The sequence below is a fragment of the Mustelus asterias genome, unplaced genomic scaffold (genome assembly GCF_964213995.1).
Source record: "Mustelus asterias unplaced genomic scaffold, sMusAst1.hap1.1 HAP1_SCAFFOLD_1659, whole genome shotgun sequence".
NCBI lineage: Eukaryota > Metazoa > Chordata > Chondrichthyes > Carcharhiniformes > Triakidae > Mustelus > Mustelus asterias.
Window position 1 is genome coordinate 49,271 of NW_027591604.1, and position 20,838 is coordinate 70,108.

Below are 20,838 nucleotides of genomic sequence, written 5' to 3' on the forward strand. Positions count from 1 at the left end.
ATTACATCCCTGCTTTCGTGTTCAATATCTCATCCCATTCCATGTGCTTTCTTGACCACCTTATCCATCTGTCCTGCCACCTTCAAGGATCTGTGGAAATGCACTAGAAAGAGTGCAGAAAAGATTTACTAGGATGCTACCGGGACTTGATGGTTTGGGTTATAAGAAGAGGCTGGATAGACTGGGACTTTTTTCTCTGGAGCGTGGGAGGCTGAGGGGTGATCTCAATAAATCCCATTTATTGAGGATTCCCTGGCTTTATTTGCCCTCCCCAAATTCATCACCTGATCATTTTCCAGATTGAATTCCATTTGACGCTTCTCTGCCCACTCAGCAAAACTATTGATATAATTCTGAAGTCGACACTATCTCTAGATTATTCATCCAGAAACTCAGCTAATGTTCTGGGGACCTGCGTTCGAATCCCACCATTGCAGATGGTGGAATTTGAATTCAATAAAAAACATGGGGCGGCACGGTGGCATAATGGTTAGCAGTGCTGTCTCACAGCGCCAGGGACCCGGGTTCAATTCCAGCCTTGGGTCACTGACTGTGTGGAGTTTGCACATTCTCCCTGAGTCTGCGTGGGTTTTCTCCAGGTGCTCCCATGGTCCAAAAGTATGTGTGTTAGGTGGATTGGCCATGCTAAGTAGCCCATTAGTGTCAGGGGGAGTAGCAAGGGTAAATGCATGGAGTTACGGGGATAGGGCTGGGGTGGGATTGTGGCCTCGGGGATCGGTGCTGGGTCCACTGTCATTTGTCATTTATATTAATGATTTGGATGAGAATATAGGGGGCATGGTTAGTAAGTTTGCAGATGACACCAAGATTGGTGGCGTAGTGGACAGTGAAGAAAGTTATCTCGGATTGCAATGGGATCTTGATCAATTGGGCCAGTGGGTTGACGAATGGCAGATGGAGTTTAGTTTAGATAAATGCGAGGTGATGTATTTTGGTAGATTGAAGCAGGGCAGGACTTACTCAGTTAATGGCAGGGCATTGGGGAGAGTTACAGAACAAAGAGATCTAGAGGTACAGGTTCATAGCTCCTTGAAAGTGGAGTCACAGGTGGACAGAGTGGTGAAGAAGGCATTCAGCATTCTTGGTTTCATTGGTGAGAACATTGAATACAGAGGTTAGGACGTCTTGTTGAAGTTGTACAAGACATTGGTAAGGCCACACTTGGAGTACTGTGCACAGTTCTGGTCACCCTATTATAGAAAGGATATTATTAAACTAGAAAGAGTGCAGAAAAGATTTACTAGGATGCTACCGGGACTTGATGGTTTGGGTTATAAGAAGAGGCTGGATAGACTGGGACTTTTTTCTCTGGAGCGTGGGAGGCTGAGGGGTGATCTTATAGAGATCTATAAAATAATGAGGGGCACAGATCATCTAGATAGTCAATATCTTTTCCCAAAGGTAAGGGAATCTAAAACTAGAGGGTATAGGTTTAAGGTGAGAGGGGAGAGATACAAAAGTGTCCAGAGGGGTAATTTTTTCACAGAGGGCGGTGAGTGTCTGGAACAAGCTGCCAGAGGTAGTAGTAGAGGCAGGTACAATTTTGTCTTTTAAAAAGCATTTAGACAGTTATGTGGGTACGATGGGTGTAGAGGGATATGGGCCAAATGTGGTCAATTGGGATTAGCTTCGAGGTTTAAAAAAGAAAGGTGGCATGGACAAGTTGGGCCGAAGGGCCTGTTTCCAAGCTGTAAACCTCAATGGTCAGTGCAGACTCAATGGGCTGAATGGCCTCCTTCTACACTGTAGGGTTCTATGATTCTATCTGGAATTAAGAATCTACTGATGGCCGTGAAACCATTATCGATTGTCGGAAAAACCCATCTGGTTCCTTTAGGGAAGGAAATCTGCCGTCCTTACCTGGTCTGGCCTACATGTGACTCACAACTGCCCTCTGAAATGACCTAGCCAAGGGCAACTAGGGATGAGCAATATTAGCTGGCCAGCCAGCGACGAATGATTTTTTAAAAACTAGTTAGTCATGTGGGACCATGTCAAATGCCTTACTGAATCCATGTAGACAACATACACTGCACTACCTTCATCAATACTGTTTGTTACTTCCTCAAAAAGTTCTGTTAAGTTAGGAGACATAATCTTCCTCTGTCTAAACCATGTTGACTATCCCAGATCAATCCGTGCCTTTCTAAGTGACAGTTTATCCTGTCTCTCAGAACTGTTTCCAATAATTTGCCCACCACTGAAGTCAGACTGACTGGCCAATCATTTTTCCAGCCTATCCCTCACTCCCTTTTTAAGTAATGGTACGATGTTCACAGACCTTAAAGAATAAAACACTTACCCAGCTTCTCCAGGGCAAACTGCACAACCATCTCAGGATTCCTTGGATCTGCCATGTCTGCAGGGTACGAATAGACTTTCTTTGCACCCAGTTCCAAGCATTTCTCCTCAACCTTTCAAAATGAAAGCACAACGTCACATTAGAACAAGGAAGAATTGGTAAGCATATGGCTAAGTATTGGAACCGAACCGAAACAAAGCATGAAAACGCCAGCGTTGGTTCCCTGACTGTGAGGTACCCGATCCCCATCACAACCACAGTCAGGGGCTCATCATTGACCTCAGCATACCTGGGCTAGGTAAGTGCAGGAGTGGATGTGGGGCAAACCAGCTGTAGTTCCCACTCCTAGTCATAGGGCACGGTGGCACAGTGGTTAGTACTGCTGCCTCACAGCGCCAGGGACCCAGGTTCGGTTCCCAGCCTGGGTCACTGTCTGTGTGGAGTTTTCACATTCTTCCCGTGTCTCCCCGGGTTTCCTCCGGGTGCTCCGGTTTCCTCCCACAGTCTGAAAGATGTGCTGGTTAGGGTGCATTGACCCGAACAGGCACCGAAGTGTGGCGAATAGGGGAATTTCACAGTAACTTCATTGCAGCATTAATGTAAGCCTTACTTGTGACTAATAAATAAATATTGTTCGGAGAGTAGCTCTAGATAATAACAGGACATGGGTTTCTAATGAAGACAAGAGCAGGCGTTATTGTGATAGCCCACATGATTTAATTACCCCTGTAATGACTTCAATCAGGCTATTGAGATTGGCTTACTGGAGTATGAACTCTCCTATTAAGGATCCAATTGATGGGCCAATCAGGGAGTCTTTGCCTTGTACTTAACCGGGAGTGGCAGTTCCTCTGACACCCCCGGAGATAGACTGCTGTCCGCTAGCACTCTGTGTACTGCTGTTAGAGTTTGTAAATAAACGAGTTTTGGAAAAGGGACTTCTGCCTCCGCAGACTTATTACAACCTCCCCCCAAGTTAGAGTCCAAGATTGGACAAGGAACTTGAGGTGGGGGAGGGAGTGGGTGGGGGGTGGGGAGGGAGTGGGTGGGGGGTGGGGAGGGAGTGGGTGGGGGGTGGGGAGGGAGTGGGTGGGGGGTGGGGAGGGAGTGGGTGGGGGGTGGGGAGGGAGTGGGTGGGGGGTGGGGAGGGAGTGGGTGGGGGGTGGGGAGGGAGTGGGTGGAGGGTGGGGAGAGAGTACAACTAGGCCCTCAAATTCTTCAGGAATAAGTCAGGGCCTTAATGAAAGATTGTATGAAAAGGTTGGAGGGCAATAAATGATAAGCAGTACAAGATAGCATTGAATATAGTGTGAGACCCTGTTCAACTCTGAGGAGTAGAATTTGACTGCATGGGATCGCATAGAGAGGGTGATAGTGAATTGGAAGCTAGTGTTACATTTCATTCTATTTTCTTTAACCTCAATGGAAACAAAGGTGATGTAATTTTTATTTAAAGGGGTCAATTCAAACAAAGGGACCTGTGAGTTCAATGCAGCAACCAGTCCATTGTTCTTCTATTGTTGTCCCTCCTTCAAGCTGAGGGCAATCTTTGGTGGGAATTTAATCAAGCTCATAAGAGAGGGAATTATGGTGAGCAGGATGGATTAAATTAGCTGGGAAGTGAAATTCCCATTTCCCAATGGCGGGTTGAGTTGGCAAGATAAAGTCAGTGGTGTGTTTGCGGCCTATCAACAATGAGCGGCACGGTGGCACAGTGGTTAGCACTGCTGCCTCACAGCGCCAGGGACCCGGGTTCGATTCCCAGCTTGGGTCACTGTCTGTCTGGAGTTTGCACATTCTCCCCGTGTCTGCGTGGGCGCTCCGGTTACAAAGAACAAAGAACAATACAGCACAGGAACAGGCCCTTCGGCCCTCCAAGCCCGCGCCGCTCCCCGGTCCAGGATTGAATCCTGAATCCAGGATCCCCACCCAATTTTCCAGCCTATCTACATACCAATATCCTATCCACCGAGCTGTCCCTCACAGCTACGATGCTTTGTTCATTACAACCTATTAACTTACCCCCACCCCCCCATTCCAGACCATGTGATCTCCAGGGAGAGGCGAAAACCCAGAGTGAAAAACCCCAGGGCCAATATGGGGAAAAAAAATCTGGGAAATTCCTCTCCGACCCCCTGAGGCGATCGAAACGAGTCCAGGAGATCACAATGGCCCCGATCGGAAAATGCTTCCCAACCCTAGTCATTTCCACTTCCACGAACACCATATGAATCCCCTGCCCCCGAGACAGGTTCCCAACTATCCGCAGTCTCACTCTGTACTGGCACCAGCAAGATGATCGTAGAATGAAGCCTTGAAACGAGAAACCAGGAACAATTAGCCCGCGCCGCTCCCTGGTCCAAACTAGATCACTCTTTTGTATCCCTCCATTCCCACTCCGTTCATATAGCTGTCTAGATAAGTCTTAAACGTTCCCAGTGTGTCCGCCTCCACCACCTTGCCCGGCAACACATTCCAGGCCCCCACGACCCTCTGTGTGAAATATGTCCTTCTGATATCTGTGTTAAACCTCCCCCCCTTCACCTTGAACCTATGACCCCTCGTGAACGTCACCACCGACCCGGGGAAAAGCTTCCCACCGTTCACCCTATCTATGCCTTTCATAATTTTATACACCTCTATTAAGTCTCCCCTCATCCTCCGTCTTTCCAAGGAGAACAACCCCAGTTTCCCCAATCTCTCCTCATAACCAAGCCCCTCCATACCAGGCAACATCCTGGTAAACCTCCTCTGTACTCTCTCCAAAGCCTCCACGTCCTTCTGGTAGTGTGGCGACCAGAACTGGACGCAGTATTCCAAATGCGGCCGAACCAACGTTCTATACATCTGCAACATCAGACCCCAACTTTTATACTCTATGCCCCGTCCTATAAAGGCAAGCCTCCCACAGTCCAAAAGACGTGCTGGTTAGGTGCATTAGCCATGTTAAATTCTCCCTCAGTGTACTCAAACAGGCATCACAGTGTGTCGACTAGGGGATTTTCATAGTAACTTCATTGCAGTGTTAATGTAAGCCTACTTGTGACACTAATAAATAAAATAAATAAATTACCGCCAGCCTATATAGATTCCTACTCGTAATACATCTGCATACCTTGAATACCCTTTAACCTGAAACAGTTTTCAATAAAGTTCTATTCATAGAGGTTTACAGCATGGAAACAGGCCCTTCAGCCCAACCTGTCCATGCCATCCATTTTTTAACAACTAAGCTAGTACCAATTGCCCATATCCCTCCATGCCCATCTTACCCATGTAACTCTCTAAATACGTTTTAAGAGACAAAATTGTACCCGCCTCCACTACTGCCTCTAGCGGCTCGTTCCAGACACTCACCACCCTCTGCGTGAAAACATTGCCCCTCTGGACCCTTTTGTATCTCTCCCCTCTCACCTTCAACCTATGTCCTCTAGTTTTAGACTCCCTGACCTTTGGGAAAAGTTATTGATTATCTCGCTGATCTATGCCCCTCATTATTTTATAGATCTCTATAAGATCACCCCTAAGCCTCCTACGCTCCAGAGATAAAAGTCCCAGTCTATCCAGCCTCTCCTTAGAACTCAAAACATCAAGTCCCGGTAGCATCCTAGAAAATCGTTTCTGTATTCTTGGGATAAAGTTAACGGCGCACGCAAATCTCATGTCCTCCGGTTCCCGATCATTTAAAGGTACTGTGCAATGGTTGGCTTTCTGCAGCTGTGTGCAAGGTTAGCAATTTTCCTTGTTTAACTCTATGGCACAAGGGAGGGGAGCAGGAGAATAGGAGCATTGCTGGGAGGCTCAGGGCTGGCAAGGATGAGCCAGTGATGAGTGGGATTGCAGAGTGGAGTCAGGGACACGGAGGATTGGAAGAGGAATCCAGAGGAGGCAGAGGATGGTATCAGGCGCATGGAGGGCAAAGTGGGAAGGGCCTGGTGTCCCAGTTGTGGTGGGGGTTGTGGTGGGGATAGTCAGTAAAGGTAAGAAAATGAGGGGCTTAAGGGGTGGTGTCAGTACTGTCCAGAAGTGGGTCCATCTCAGGGTGTTGACTAAGACTCCTTACTAGACTTTGAGTTCACCTAGAACATTTCAATTATCCATGCTTTTTTTTATCCATTCTTGGCCAGACCGGCGTTAGTTGCCCATTCCTAATTGCCCTTGAACTGAGTGACTTGCTCATCTATTTCAGGGGGGCAGTTAAGAGTCACATGTAGGCCAGACAAGATAAGGACAGCAGATCCCTAAGAACATTAGTGAACCAGATGGCTTTTTACGGCAATTGGCAAAGGTTTCATAGTTATCATTGGACTTTTGATTTCAGGACATTGAAATTTCACCATCTGCCGTGGTGGGATTCGAATCCGGATCCCCTGAATATTACCCTGGCTCTCTGGGTTACTAGTCCACTGATAATACCACTGTGCCACTGCCTGTCCTGGGTGCTTTCTTCAATACAGTGCACAGAAGAGAGGGCCAACTAGAGCCTGCAAGTTTAACCATGCCCCACAGAGTGATGAGTAACAGCACTGGGCACTGAACATCCACTAAAAAATGAATCCAAAAACACAACATTGTTTCTTCCACAGGAAGAAAGTCCCTAACTCCCCTGTAACTATTGATAATTGCCAATCTGAGGTGTGTCCATACTTCTAGCTCTCTGACTGAGTTAATCTCAACAAATAACAGTGAAGCAAACATGAATATAGTGAAAACAACGTCATGTGAAATATTTAGAATACTGTGTCCAATTCTGGTCACCACATTACCAGAAGGATGTGGAGACTTTGGAGGGAGTACAGAAAAGGTTTACCAGGATGTTGCCTGATATGGAGGATATTAGCTATGAGGAGAGATTGAATAAACCGGGATTGTTCTCCCTGGAAAGACGGAGACTGAGGGGTGACCTGATAAAAATTTATAAAGTTATGAGAGGTATAGATAGGGTGAAGAGTTGGAAGCTTTTTCCCAGGGCAGAAATGACAATCACAAGGGAGCACAAGTTCAAGATAAGGGGGGGAAAAATTCAGTGGAGATGTGCGGGGGAAGTTTTTTTTACACAGAGGAATGCACTGCCAAGTGAGGTGGTTGAGGCAGTTATGTTACGTTTAAGCCTTATCTGGATCGACATATGAACAAATGGGGAATAGAGGGATATAAGAGGTTCATCTAGATAGGTAAATGTGATCGGCCCAGGCTTGGAGGGCCGAAGGGCCTGTTCCTGTGCTGTGGTGTTCTTTGTTCTTTGTACATGTGAAATTTAAGTTGGAAAAACACCCCTGCCACCTTCATGCTCTCAACAAGTCTCATGTTAAGGGCAATGGATTTGGGCAGCAAAGTTATGGCTGTGAAGCCCAGCCTCCCTGTTTGACCAGGAGACTCTGTAATAGGCTTCCCTTGGATGCAACATTATCAGCAGACGGTGGGATTCACTGAAGAAAACCTTCCCCAGATACTAAATTGAAACTCAACTGGACTTGCCACACAAACACAGTGGCTACAAGAACAGGTTGGAGGCTAGGAATACTGCGGCAAGTAACTCAGCTCCTGACTCCCCAAAGCCTATCCACCATCTAAGAGGCACAAGTCAGGAGTGTGATGGAATACTCCCCACTTGCCTGGATGGGTGCAGCTCCAACAATACTCAAGAAGCTCGACACCATCCAGGATAAAGCAGCCCCGCTTGATTGGCACCACATCTACAAACATTCAATCCCTTCACTACCTACGCTCAGTAGCAGCAGTGTGTACTGTCTACAAGATGCACTGCAGCAATTCACCAAAGATCCTTAGACAGCAACTTCCAGACTCACAACCACTTCCATCCAGAAGCTCAAGAGGCATGGGAACACCACTACCTGCAGATTCCCCTCCAAGCCAGTCACCAGGGATTAAGGGATATGGGGGGAAGGCGGGATCAGAATATTGAATTCGATGATCAGCCATGATCAAAATGAATGGCGGGGAAGGCGCGAGGGGCCAAGCGGCCTACTCCTGCTTCTAGTTTCTATGTTTCTATGCCGGCGAAAAGGGCCGGAAAATCCCACCCAGTGTCGTAACAGAAACTGTCAGAGAAAGGAACTAATGAAAAGTGGAATTTTTTCAAGGAACAAATACTGGATGTCCTTGATAGGTATGTTCCTGTCAGGCAGGGAGGAAATGGCCGAGTGAGGGAACCATGGTTCACAAAAGAGGTGGAATGTCTTGTGAAAAGGAAGAGGGAAGCTTATGTCGGGATGAGGAAACAAGGTTCAGATGGCTCGATTGAGGGTTACAAGTTAGCAAGGAAGGAGCTGAAAAAGGGGCTTAGGAGAGCTAGGAGGGGACATGAGAAGTCCTTGGCGGGTCGGATCAAGGAAAACCCCAAGGCTTTTTACTCTTATGTGAGGAATAAAAGAATGACCAGGGTGAGGTTAGGGCCGGTCAAGGACAGTAGTGGGAACTTGTGTATGGAGTCAGTAGAGATAGGCGAGGTGATGAATGAATACTTTTCTTCAGTGTTCACCAAGGAGAGGGGCCATGTTTTTGAGGAAGAGAAGGTGTTACAGGCTAATAGGCTGGAGGAAATAGATGTTCGGAGGGAGGATGTCTTGGCAGTTTTGAATAAACTGAAGGTCGATAAGTCCCCTGGGCCTGATGAAATGTATCCTAGGATTCTTTGGGAGGCAAGGGATGAGATTGCAGAGCCTTTGGCGTTGATCTTTGGGTCCTCGCTGTCCACGGGGATGGTGCCAGAGGACTGGAGAATGGCGAATGTTGTTCCTCTGTTTAAGAAAGGGAATAGAAATGACCCTGGTAATTATAGACCGGTTAGTCTTACTTCGGTGGTTGGTAAATTGATGGAAAGGGTCCTTAGGGATGGGATTTACGACCATTTAGAAAGATGCGGATTAATCCGAGATAGTCAGCACGGATTCGTGAAGGGCAAGTCGTGCCTCACAAATTTGATAGAATTTTTTGAGGAGGTAACTAAGTGTGTTGATGAAGGTAGGGCAGTTGATGTCATATACATGGATTTTAGTAAGGCGTTTGATAAGGTCCCCCATGGTCGGCTTATGATGAAAGTGAGGAGGTGTGGGATAGAGGGAAAGTTGGCCGATTGGATAGGCAACTGGCTGTCTGACCGAAGACAGAGGGTGGTGGTCGATGGAAAATTTTCGGATTGGAGGCAGGTTGCTAGCGGTGTGCCGCAGGGATCAGTGCTTGCTCCTCTGCTCTTTGTGATTTTTATTAATGACTTAGAGGAGGGGGCTGAAGGGTGGATCAGTAAATTTGCTGATGACACCAAGATTGGTGGAGTAGTGGATGAGGTGGAGGGCTGTTGTAGGCTGCAAAGACACATAGATAGGATGCAAAGCTGGGCTGAAAAATGGCAAATGGAGTTTAACCCTGATAAATGTGAGGTGATTCATTTTGGTAGGACAAATTTAAATGTGGATTACAGGGTCAAAGGTAGGGTTCTGAAGACTGTGGAGGAACAGAGAGATCTTGGGGTCCATATCCACAGATCTCTAAAGGTTGCCACTCAAGTGGATAGAGCTGTGAAGAAGGCCTGTAGTGTGTTAGCTTTTATTAACAGGGGGTTGGAGTTTAAGAGCCGTGGGGTTATGCTGCAACTGTACAGGACCTTGGTGAGACCACATTTGGAATATTGTGTGCAGTTCTGGTCACCTCACTATAGGAAGGATGTGGAAGCGCTGGAAGGAGTGCAGAGGAGATTTACCAGGATGCTGCCTGGTTTGGAGGGTAGGTCATATGAGGAAAGGTTGAGGGAGCTGGGGCTGTTCTCTCTGGAGCGGAGGAGGCTGAGGGGAGACTTAATAGAGGTGTATAAAATGATGAAGGGGATAGATAGAGTGAACGTTCAAAGACTATTTCCTCGGGTGGATGGAGCTATTACAAGGGGGCATAACTATAGGGTTCGTGGTGGGAGATACAGGACGGATATCAGAGGTAGGTTCTTTACGCAGAGAGTGGTTGGGGTGTGGAATGGACTGCCTGCAGTGATAGTGGAGTCAGACACTTTAGAAACATTTAAGCGGTTATTGGGTAGGCACATGGAGCACACCAGGATGATAGGGAGTGGGATAGCTTGATCTTGGTTTCAGATAAAGCTCGGCACAACATCGTGGGCCGAAGGGCCTGTTCTGTGCTGTACTGTTCTATGTTCTACGTATGTAATCTCAGGATAAGGTGTCGGCCATTTAAGGCCAGGATGAGGAAATGTTTCTTTGCACAATGGGTTGTGAATCTTTGGAACTCTCTACTGAGGGAGCAGTGGGTATGGATACTCAGTCAGTAAGTATATTCAAGGCCGAGGTTGATAGACTATTGGGCAAGGAATATGGAGGTAAGTCAACAAAATGGAATTGAGGTAGAGACCAGCTATCATAGAATCCCTACAGGCCATTCAACCCATCGAGTCTGCACCAGCTCTCTGACAGAGCATCCTACCCAGGCCCACCCCTTGCCCTATCCCCGTAACCACACGTATTTACCCCGCTAATCCCCTTTATCTTCACACCTTTGGAAACTAAGGGGCAATTTAAAGTAAAGTAAAGATTATTGATTAGTCAAAAGTAGGCTTACATTCACACTGCAATGAAGTTACTGTGAAAATCCCCCAGTCGCCACACTCCAGCACCTGTTCAGGTACACTGAGAGAGAATTTAGCATGGACAATTCACCTGACCTGCACATCTTTGGACTGTGGGCGGGGGGGGGGGGGGTGCGCAGGAGGGAATTGGAGCACCCAGAGGAAACCCATGCAGAGATGGGGAGAATGTGCAAACTCAACAAAGACAGTGACCCAAGCCAAGGATCGAACCCGGGTCCCTGGCGCTGTGAGGCAGCAGTGCTAACCACTGTGCCACCGTGCCGCCCCCTTGGCCAATACACTTAACCTACACATCTTTGGACACAAAGGGGAAATTTACCTTGGCCAATGCACCTAACCCACACATCTTGGGACACTAAGGGGCAATTTAGCATGGCCAATGCACCTAGCCTGCATATCCTTGGACTGTGGGAGGAAACCGGAGCACTCGGAGTAAACCCACGGAGACGCGGGAAGAATGTGCAGACTCCAAACAGTCACCCAAGGCCAGAATTGAATCCGGGTCCCCTGGAGCTGTGAGGCAGCAGTGCCAACCACTGTGCCACCGTGCTGCCCACATGGCACAGCAGTCACGATCTTATTGATTGGTAGACCAGGCTTCAGGTGCCAAATGACCGACTTCTGCTCCTATTTCTTATGCTTTAATTTACTTCATACTTTCTTACTTGTTTCAGAAGAGCTTCATTCCGTGCGGTTATTACAAGTTTAGCACCAAACCTGGCATAGTGATATGCCAGCTCTTCACCAATTCCTTTACTAGCACCAGTCAGCAGGACATGGGAACCGGACAGTAACTCTGTTCAAAAATAAATAAAAGAATTCGAGTGTCACAAAGCATGTTGGCCCATTTGTTACAAAAGACTTTGTTCAAGGAAACAACAAGGTTTGCATGTTCTGATCTGACTGCTTTGCATTATGGCCAGCAATAAAGGTGTATGCACAATCACACCAAAGCTGTAATCTAATTGCACAGATCAGATAGTGAATGTATCAAGATCGACCTGAACTATGACCCAAATGTCCCTTGCCCATCGGCAGATATGCACGGGTAATAGACATTCTCTGCATGTTAACTCCACTGATAAGGGGAGGCAGAGGAATTAGGCAGAATTTTCCTTTCTGCCTGCCATGGGAATCGTAGCAGGCAGGGAGGGGGGGAGGGGCAGGGAGGGGAGGTGGGGGGGGCGGGGGGGGGCGGGGGGGGGGGGGGGTGGTGGCCATGCAACCATCCATTGACCTCAGGCAGGATTTTCCAGTCTTGGCGTTGGCGTGGCCAGAAAATCCCACCCCATTGTCTCTGAACTAGTAATCCAGAGCGGGATTTGAGGACCCGGGATCTAATCCCACCACGGCAGATGGTGAAATATGAATTCAATAAAAATCTGGAATTGAAAGTTGTGACCCTGAAACGATTGTGGGAAAAACCCATCTGGTTCACTAACAACCTTTGGGGAAGGAAATCTGCCATCCTTACCCGGTCTGGCCCACATGTGACTCCAGAGCCACAGCAATGTAGTTGACTCTCAAATGCCCTCTGAAACAGAGGGCAGTTCAGGATGGGCAATAAATGCTGGCCAGCCAGCAACGCTCACATCCCATGAAAATGAATTGTTAAAAAGTGCATGTTTTCTGTACGCCCCCATTCATTTATACAGAATTGCTTAAAATATACAGCATAGAAACAGGCTATTCAGCCCAACTAGTTCATGACAGCATTTGTACTCCACTCTCTTATCCTGCCTCATCTAACCCCTTCTCTCTCGTGTATTTTTTTATTCATTCATGGGATATGGGCATCGCTGGCTGGGCCAGCATTTATTGCCCATCCCTAGTTGCCCGAGGGCAGTTGAAAGTCAACCACATTGCTTTGGCTCTGGAGTCACATGTAGGCCAGGCCAGATAAGGATGGCAGATTTCCTTCCGTAAAGGACATTAGTGAACCAGATGGGTTTTTCCCACAATCGACAATGGTTTCATGGTCATTTGTAGATTCTTAATTCCAGATATTTTTATTGAATTCAAATTCTGCCATCTGTCGTGGCGGGATTCGAACCTGCATCCCCAGAACCTTAGCTGAGTTTCTGGATTAATAGTCTAGCGATACTATCATTTGGCTATCGTCTACCTCTTTCTCAAATCTCTGCTTAAATGCGTCTATACTATTTACCTCAATCACTCCCTATGGTAGCGATTCCACATTCTCACCACTCTTTGGGTAAATATGTTTTCTCACTGGTTGTGGGATTGGGCTGTGCACCAATTGACTGCTGAACGTCTTTCATTTCACCAGTAGATTGCACTCATAAAGAGCATCTTCAACATGGCAAAAGATCCCAAGGTACTTTGCAGGAATGTAGTGAAACCAAACTTGACACTGAGCCACAGGCGATATTGGGACGTATCATCAAAACCTGCCAGAAGGATGTTAGAATGTAACCGGTGACAACTTTGTATTGGATGTAATGTGACCAATGGGAACAAGATGTAAGGGTCAGCTGACCCAGTAAAACATGGAACCAATTACAGAGTGATGTAATAGTCAGCTGACCAGTTGATTCACTATAAATAAGGAACTATGTGGAATTGTGGAGAGCTTGGAGTGGTCCAAGGTGAGGCCCCAAGTTTGGAGCAATGAAGTTACTTTATTAAACCCTTTCTTTGATTTATAAATTGGAGTAAATTTTGTTGTATTTTCATTAGTTGCATTTTGAAGAGTTCCTTCTGAAGAAACTGAGATAGGTATTATTTGATTGGCTGTAGAGTTCTTTGGGCCATCGTGAAGTTATGCCTGGCGCAGCATCAATGCAAGTCTTTTCTGATTAAGCTATTCGGAGACATGCTAGGAATTTTTTTTCAGACAATGCTGAGTCTAGTTGCGACAAATTTATTCAGGTAAGTCATAAAGTCTAATCAAAGAGAAGTTTGTGGCTGTTGGATTCACAGGATAGAATAGCAATTAAATCCGACAGGAGAGGAATGTGGGATAAGATGAGGAGGTATTCTTGTCTTTTTAACTCAATGAGAGGAGTTCCTTATACAGGATTGCCTGTTTCTAGGGCCCCTTAAACAGCTTGATAACTGAGTTATTAATAAATGTATTGGTTTCTTATTAGCTTTCCGTATACAGTTGTTTATAACTTACAGGTAGCAATGTAATGTAGAGTCACGCTATTGGGTTAAATTATGAGGACAGTTTCTATAGACTAGGCTTGCATTCACTGGAGTATAGAAGATTAAAGAATTTAAGATGCCAAGGGGTTTGATAGGATAGATGGAGAGTAACTATTTCCTCTGGTGGGGGAGTCAGGGAAAGGGGCACAACCTTTAAAATTAGAGTTAGACTGTTCAGGCTTTCTTGAGGAAGCATTTCTCCATTTGAAACGGTTCTTGAAATCGCTCCCACAAAACGTTATTGTTCTTGAGGCTGGACAGCAATTTCTAAACTGAGTTTGATCAGTTTTGTGAGGCAAGAACCTTAAGGGTTACAGGATTAAGGGGGGGTAAATGGGAGTTAAGGCAGCACCTCAAAGTCTTTTGTGTATCACAGCTTGGTATGGCTCCCGCTTTGACCAAGACTGCAAGAAACAACAAAGGGTTGTGAACGAAGCCCAGTCCATCACGCAAGCCAGCCTCCCATCCATTGACTCTGTCTACACTCCCTCGCTGCTTCATAAAAGCAGCCGGCATAATCAAGGACCTCAGGGAACCCCAGGCATACTCTCTTCCACCTTCTTCCTTCGGGAAAAAGATACAAAAGTCTGAGGTCACGTACCAACCGACTCAAGAACAGCTTCTTCCTTGCTGCCATCAGACTTTTGAATGGGCCTATCATATATTAAACTGATATTTTTCTACACCCTAGCTATGCTGTAACATTACATTCCGCACACACTCCTTTGCTTCTCCCCTGTGTACTCTATGAACAATATGTTTTGTCTGTATAGTGCGCAAGAAACAATACTTTGCACTATATCCCAATAGAACCATAGAAAATTACAGCTCAGAAACAGGCCTTTTGGCCCTTCTTGTCTGCGCCGAACCATTTTTTGCCTAGTCCCACTGACCTGCACTTGGACCATATCCCTCCACACCCCTCTCCTCCATGAACCCGTCCAAGTTTTTCTTAAATGTTAAAAGTGACCCCGCATTTACTACTTTATCCAGCAGCTCATTCCACACTCCCACCACTCTCTGCGTGAAGAAGCCCCCCCTAATATTCCCTTTAAACTTTTCTCCTTTCACCCTTAACCCATGCCCTCTGGTTTTTTTCTCCCCGAGCCTCAGCGGAAAAAGCCTGCTTGCATTCACTCTATCTATATCCATCAAAATCTTATACACCTCTATCAAATCTCCCCTCAATCTTCTACGCTCCAGGGAATAAAGTCCCAACCTATTCAATCTCTCTCTGTAACTCAGCTTCTCAAGTCCCGGCAACATCCTTGTGAACCTTCTCTGCACTCTTTCAACCTTATTTACATCCTTCCTGTAACTAGGTGACCAAAACTGTACACAATACTCCAAATTCGGCCTCACCAATGCCTTATATAACCTTACCATAACACTCCAACTTTTATACTCGATACTCCGATTTATAAAGGCCAATGTACCAAAGGCACTCTTTACGACCCTATCCACCTGTGACGTCACTTTTAGGGAATTCTGTACCTGCATTCCCAGATCCCTCTGTTCAACTGCACTCTTCAGAGTCCTACCATTTACCCTGTACGTTCTACTTTGGTTTGTCCTTCCAAAGTGCAATATCTCACACTTGTCTGCGTTAAATTCCATTTGCCATTTTTCAGCCCATTTTTCTAGTTGGTCCAAATCCCTCTGCAATCTTTGAAAACCTTCCTCACTGTCCATGACACCTCCAATCTTTATATCATCAGCAAACTTGCTGATCCAATTTACCACATTATCATCCAGATCATTGATATAGATGACAAACAACAATGGACCCAATACCGATCCCTGCGGCACACCACTAGTCACAGGCCTCCACTCAGAGAAGCAATCCTCCACAACCACTCTCTGGCTTCTTCCATTGAGCCAGTGTCTAATCCAATTTACTACCTCCTCATGTATACCTAGCGACTGAACCTTCCTAACTAACCTCAATACATGTGACAATAATAAATAGAATCCCTACAGTGCAGAAAGAGGCCATTCGGCCCAACGAGTCTGCACCGACTACAATCCCACCCAGGCTCTACGCCTGTAACCCCACATATTTACCTTGCTAATCCCCCCGGCACTAAGAGCCAATTTATCAGGGCCAATCCACCCAACCTGCACATCTTTGGAGCATGGGAGGAAACCGGAGCACCCGGAGGAAACCCATGCAGACACGGGGGGAATGTGCAACTGCGCACAGGCAGTGACCTGAGGCCAGAATTGAACCTGGGTCCCTGCCGTTGTGAGGCAGCAGTGTAACCACTGTGCCACTGTCCCACCCCAAATCAAATCAAATCAAAAAATCACTTCACTAAGCAGACGGAGCATGAAATTCATCTCCACCACCAGTGTGAATAGGACGGTAGCGAATTAGCAGCCTATTTTTCCACTGTGCCTGATCTGCGGGTGGCATGGTGGCACAGTGGTTAACACTGCTGCTTCACAGGGCCAGGGACCTGGTTTCGATTCCCAGCTTGGGTCACTGTCTGTGCGGAGTTTGCACGTTCTCCCCGTGTCTGCGTGGGTTTCCTCCGGGTGCTCCGGTTTCCTCCCACAATCTAAGACGTGCTGGTTAGGGTGCATTGAACTGAACGGGCACTGGACTGGGGCGACTAGGTGAATTGCACAGTAACTTCATTGCAGTGTTAATGTTAGCCTTGCTTGTGACAAATAAATAAACTTTAACTTCAACTTCTTCCCACCGGAGTTCATAGAACAATAGATCGGACTCTTTTGTTTGGGAGACTCGTTTCCGACTGTCTCTGACCAGTTCAATAGCCCTGATACGATAGTATCTGTAATAACTCGGGGGGCCAACTGGAAAGGAACAATAACAGGAAATGCTGGAAAATCTCAGCAGGTCTAACAGCATCTGCGGAGAGAGAATAGAGCCAACGTTTTGACTCTGGATGATCATGATCCTTCTGTGTCAGAGCTAGGAGCAAAGAGATTTATACTGTGAGGGGGGCGGGGGATGGGGGGGGGGCAATAAATGAGGATGAATAAAGCTGATAGAGGTGCTAAAATTGTCTGTTAAGTGATCAGAATGTGTGAATGGCTGAACAGAGGTACAGATAGTTAAGGCAGTTGGCCTGAAGGGAGTAGGGGAGGGGGGGGCGGGAAGGGGAGGGGGGGGAGGGGAGGGGGGGGGGAGGGGGAGGGGGAGGGGGGGTGGAGGAAGGGTGGAAGGAGAGCGGGTATGGAAAAGTGGAAAAATGGAAGTGAGAACGAAGGGTGGTAAAAATGGATGAATGAGATGAAAAGAAGAAACAGAATGAAATAAAATAAATAGAAATGGGGTGAAGGTGGAGGGGAGAGTTCATGCTCGAAGTTGTTGAACTCAATGTTCAGTCCAGGAGGCTGTAAAGTGCCCAATCGGAAGATGAGGTGCTGTTCCCCCAGTTTGCGCTGGGGTTCACTGGAACATGGCAAAAGGCCGAGGACGGACATGTGGACAGGAGAGCAGGGCGGTGTGTTGAAGTGGCAAGCAACAGGAAGGTCTGGGTCCCACTTGTGGGCAGACCGAAGGTGTTCAGCAAAGTGGTCACCCAGTCTACGTTTGGTCTCTCCGATGTAGGGTAGACAACATTGGGAGCAGCGAATGCAATAGACCAGATTGAAGGATGTGCACGTGGAGCACTGCTTTACCTGAAAGGGGTGTTTAGGATCTGGGACGGTGAGCAGGGAGGAGGTGAAGGGGAAGGTGTTGCACTGTCTATGATTGCATGGGAAGGTGCCGTGAAAAGGGGGTGAGGTGGTGGGTGTGATGGAGGAGTGGACCAAGGTGTCCCGGAGAGAACGGTCCCTGCGGAATGCTACCGGGGGGAGTGAGGGGAAGATGTGTTGAGTGGTGGCATCGTGTTAGATTTGGTGGAAATGGCAGAGGATGATCCTTTGAATGCAGAGACTGGTGGGGTGAAAAGCGAGGACAAGAGGGACCCTATCCTAGTTCTGGGAGGAAGGGGAGGGGGTGAGAGCAGTGGCCCAGGGGATGGGTTGGACGCAGTTGAGAGCCCGGTCAACCACAGTGGATGGGAAACCACAATTGAGGAAGAAGGAAGACACATCGGCAGCGCCATTTTGGAAAGTGACATCAGAACAGATGCGATGGAGGCAAAGAATGGGATGGAGTCCTTACAGGGTGTGAAGAGCTGTAGTCAAGGTAGTTGTGGGAGTCAATGGGCTTGTAATGAATACTGGTGGACAGTTCATCACCAGAAATGGAGACAGAGGTCAAGGAAGGGAAGAGAAGTGTCAGAGATGGACCATGTGAAGGTGATAGAGGGGTGGAAATTGGAAACAAAATTGATAAATTTTTCCAGATCTAGGTGCGAGCATGAAGCAGCACTGAAATCGTCGTCAATGTACCGATAATGGAGTTGTGGGAGGGGTCCGGAGTAGGACTGGAACACGGAATGCTCCACATATCCCATGAAGAGACAGGCATAACTGGGACCCATGCGGGTGCCCACAGCCACATCTTTTATTTGGAGGAAGTGAGAAAGGGAAAGGAACAATGTTTTATTCTTAAATCAAAAGTTAAACCACACAACCCTGGTGCATTTACATGAGTCCTGTCTGGGGCGATAGTTCACCAGACCCGCTCAGGGGCCTGCTTTATCAAGGGCTCAAGAGACGAGTTCCACATGGGTACGCAATCGCCTATTAACTCGGGAACTTGTATTCCATGAGTCCCACAGGGAGATCGATTAAGGAGTCCCTGTGCAAGTCATGGGATTATGACAATAGCCAATTCACTACCACTCGGGTATAGGAATAGGTCAGTTTCATTCCCCCAGAGTTTAACATCTCATCCAAAAAGTCACAAGAGTAGTAAACAAGCTTCATAAAATCTATAAATCTTCTATATGTGTAAATCCATTTGCATAAAAGCTTCCAATCAAGCAAATGTACATCCTTGGGAACCCAATTTAACAGTAAAATGTAATATGTTCTTCCAACTGACCAAGCCTGATACACAAGCCCATGACACAGACACGCCTAGACAACAATCTAGAATGGCACCTTTATCATAATAAAACCTGCCAGGCTGCTTCATGGGGGTGGCATAAAGATAAATTTTACAATGAGCCACATAAGCAGTTGTTAGCCGGAATTTTCTGGCCATGTCACTTCCTGCCAGCAGAATCTTTTCCAGTGCCACAGACAGTGAACAAGTGCGTATGGTGTGTGTGTGTGTGCGTGCGTGCGTATGGTGTGTGTGTGCGCACATGCGTGTGTGGTGTGTGTGCATGCGTGTGTGGTGTGTGTGCATGCATATACAAAATGAGAAATCCCGTTGACAGCGGTGGGACCTTGCCAACAGCTGGCCACCTCCGCTGCCGTGAAACAGGCTGCAGGGGGCACGGAGAATCCCACCCATTAGGTAGAGGGCCAAAAGAGGCAGATTTTAAGTTTTATCTTCAAGGAGGAAAGCGAGATAGAGATTGGGCTATAGGGAGAGAATTCTAGAGTTTGACACCTTGGCACCTCAAGCAGCAATGCTGGAGCAATTAAAATGGGGAAAGCTCAAAGCAACCTGATAGAGGGTAAATCTCATTGCTCAATTCAAAATAACTTTCCTTTAGACAGCCACAAATTGCAGAATAAATTACATTAAGAACCTTAAAAGCCCTTACCAGAATCAAAAGTATCTCTCCAGAATATTGCCAAAAGTCCAACAGAAACTGTTAAAGTAAGAAAGAGAAACTTTTTAAGCCCTGCCATTTCTGAATCTCCAAATTCTACTCAAGATATCTGACAAAAAGAAGGCTTTTGTTTCATTCAATCATTCATGGAATTTGGGCGTTGTTGGTAAAGCCAGCATTTATTGGCTATCCCTGATTTTGTGTGAGAAGGCTGTAAAAGTTTAACTGTTCACTGTGATATGGGAATTGCAGTTATTCAAGATTAAAGAAAGATGTGTCTGCAAGAACCAAAGGTCCAATGGTTGATAAGGGAGCTTGCAATCAGGGCTTTCCATAGAACCATAGAATTCCTGCAGTGCGGATTGAGGTCATTTGGCCCATTCGGTCTGCACTGACTTTCCAAAAGAACATCTTCCCCAAATCCCCACCCTACCCTACAATCCCCGCAACCCCGCGCATTTACCACGGCCAATCCACCTAACCTATATATCTTTGGACACTAAGGAACAATTTAGCATGGCTAATCGCCCTAACCTACACATCTTTGGACACTAAGGGGCAATTCAGTATGGCCAATTCATCTAACCTGCACAGCTTTGGAAACTAAGGGGCAATTTACTATGGCTAATCGGCCTAACTTACACATCCTTGGACACAAAGGAGCAATTTAGTATGGCCAATCCACCTAACCTGCACATCTTTGGACATTTGGAGAATCCCAAGGCTCTTTATGCATATATTAGGAGCAAGAGGGTAGGGAAGTTATGCCTGGAGCAACAGGAAGTGAGTGAGATCCTTAATGAGTACTTTGTATCGGTATTCACTGAGGAGAAGGACATGATGGATGTTGAGGCAGGCATATGTGTGCGAACGCTCTAGAGAATGTCAATATATTGAAGGAGGAAGTGTTGGGTATCCTAAATTGCATTAAAGCAGACAAGTCCCCGGGGCCGGATGGGATCTATCCCAGGTTACTGCGGGAGGCATGGGGAGAAACAGCTGTGGCCTTAACAGATATCTTCACATCCTCTTTGACCACAGGCAGGGTTCCAGAGGACTGGAGAATAGCCAATGTTGTT

General features: G+C 46.8%; 1 protein-coding gene across 1 annotated transcript in view; it reads right to left on the reverse strand.

The window, feature by feature from the left end:
* Nucleotides 1–19,870, reverse strand: part of hsd11b1la (hydroxysteroid (11-beta) dehydrogenase 1-like a) — a 32,445-nt gene extending 12,575 nt beyond the window's left edge. The window contains exons 1-3 of the mRNA XM_078206617.1: nucleotides 19,751–19,870; nucleotides 11,603–11,733; nucleotides 2,324–2,435 (exon numbers count right to left, since the gene is read on the reverse strand). Of these exons, the coding sequence (XP_078062743.1) occupies nucleotides 2,324–2,435; nucleotides 11,603–11,733; nucleotides 19,751–19,838 (331 nt within the window). The 5' untranslated portion in view covers nucleotides 19,839–19,870. The remainder of the gene's footprint in view (nucleotides 1–2,323; nucleotides 2,436–11,602; nucleotides 11,734–19,750) is intronic.
* Between the last annotated feature and the right edge of the window lie 968 nt (nucleotides 19,871–20,838).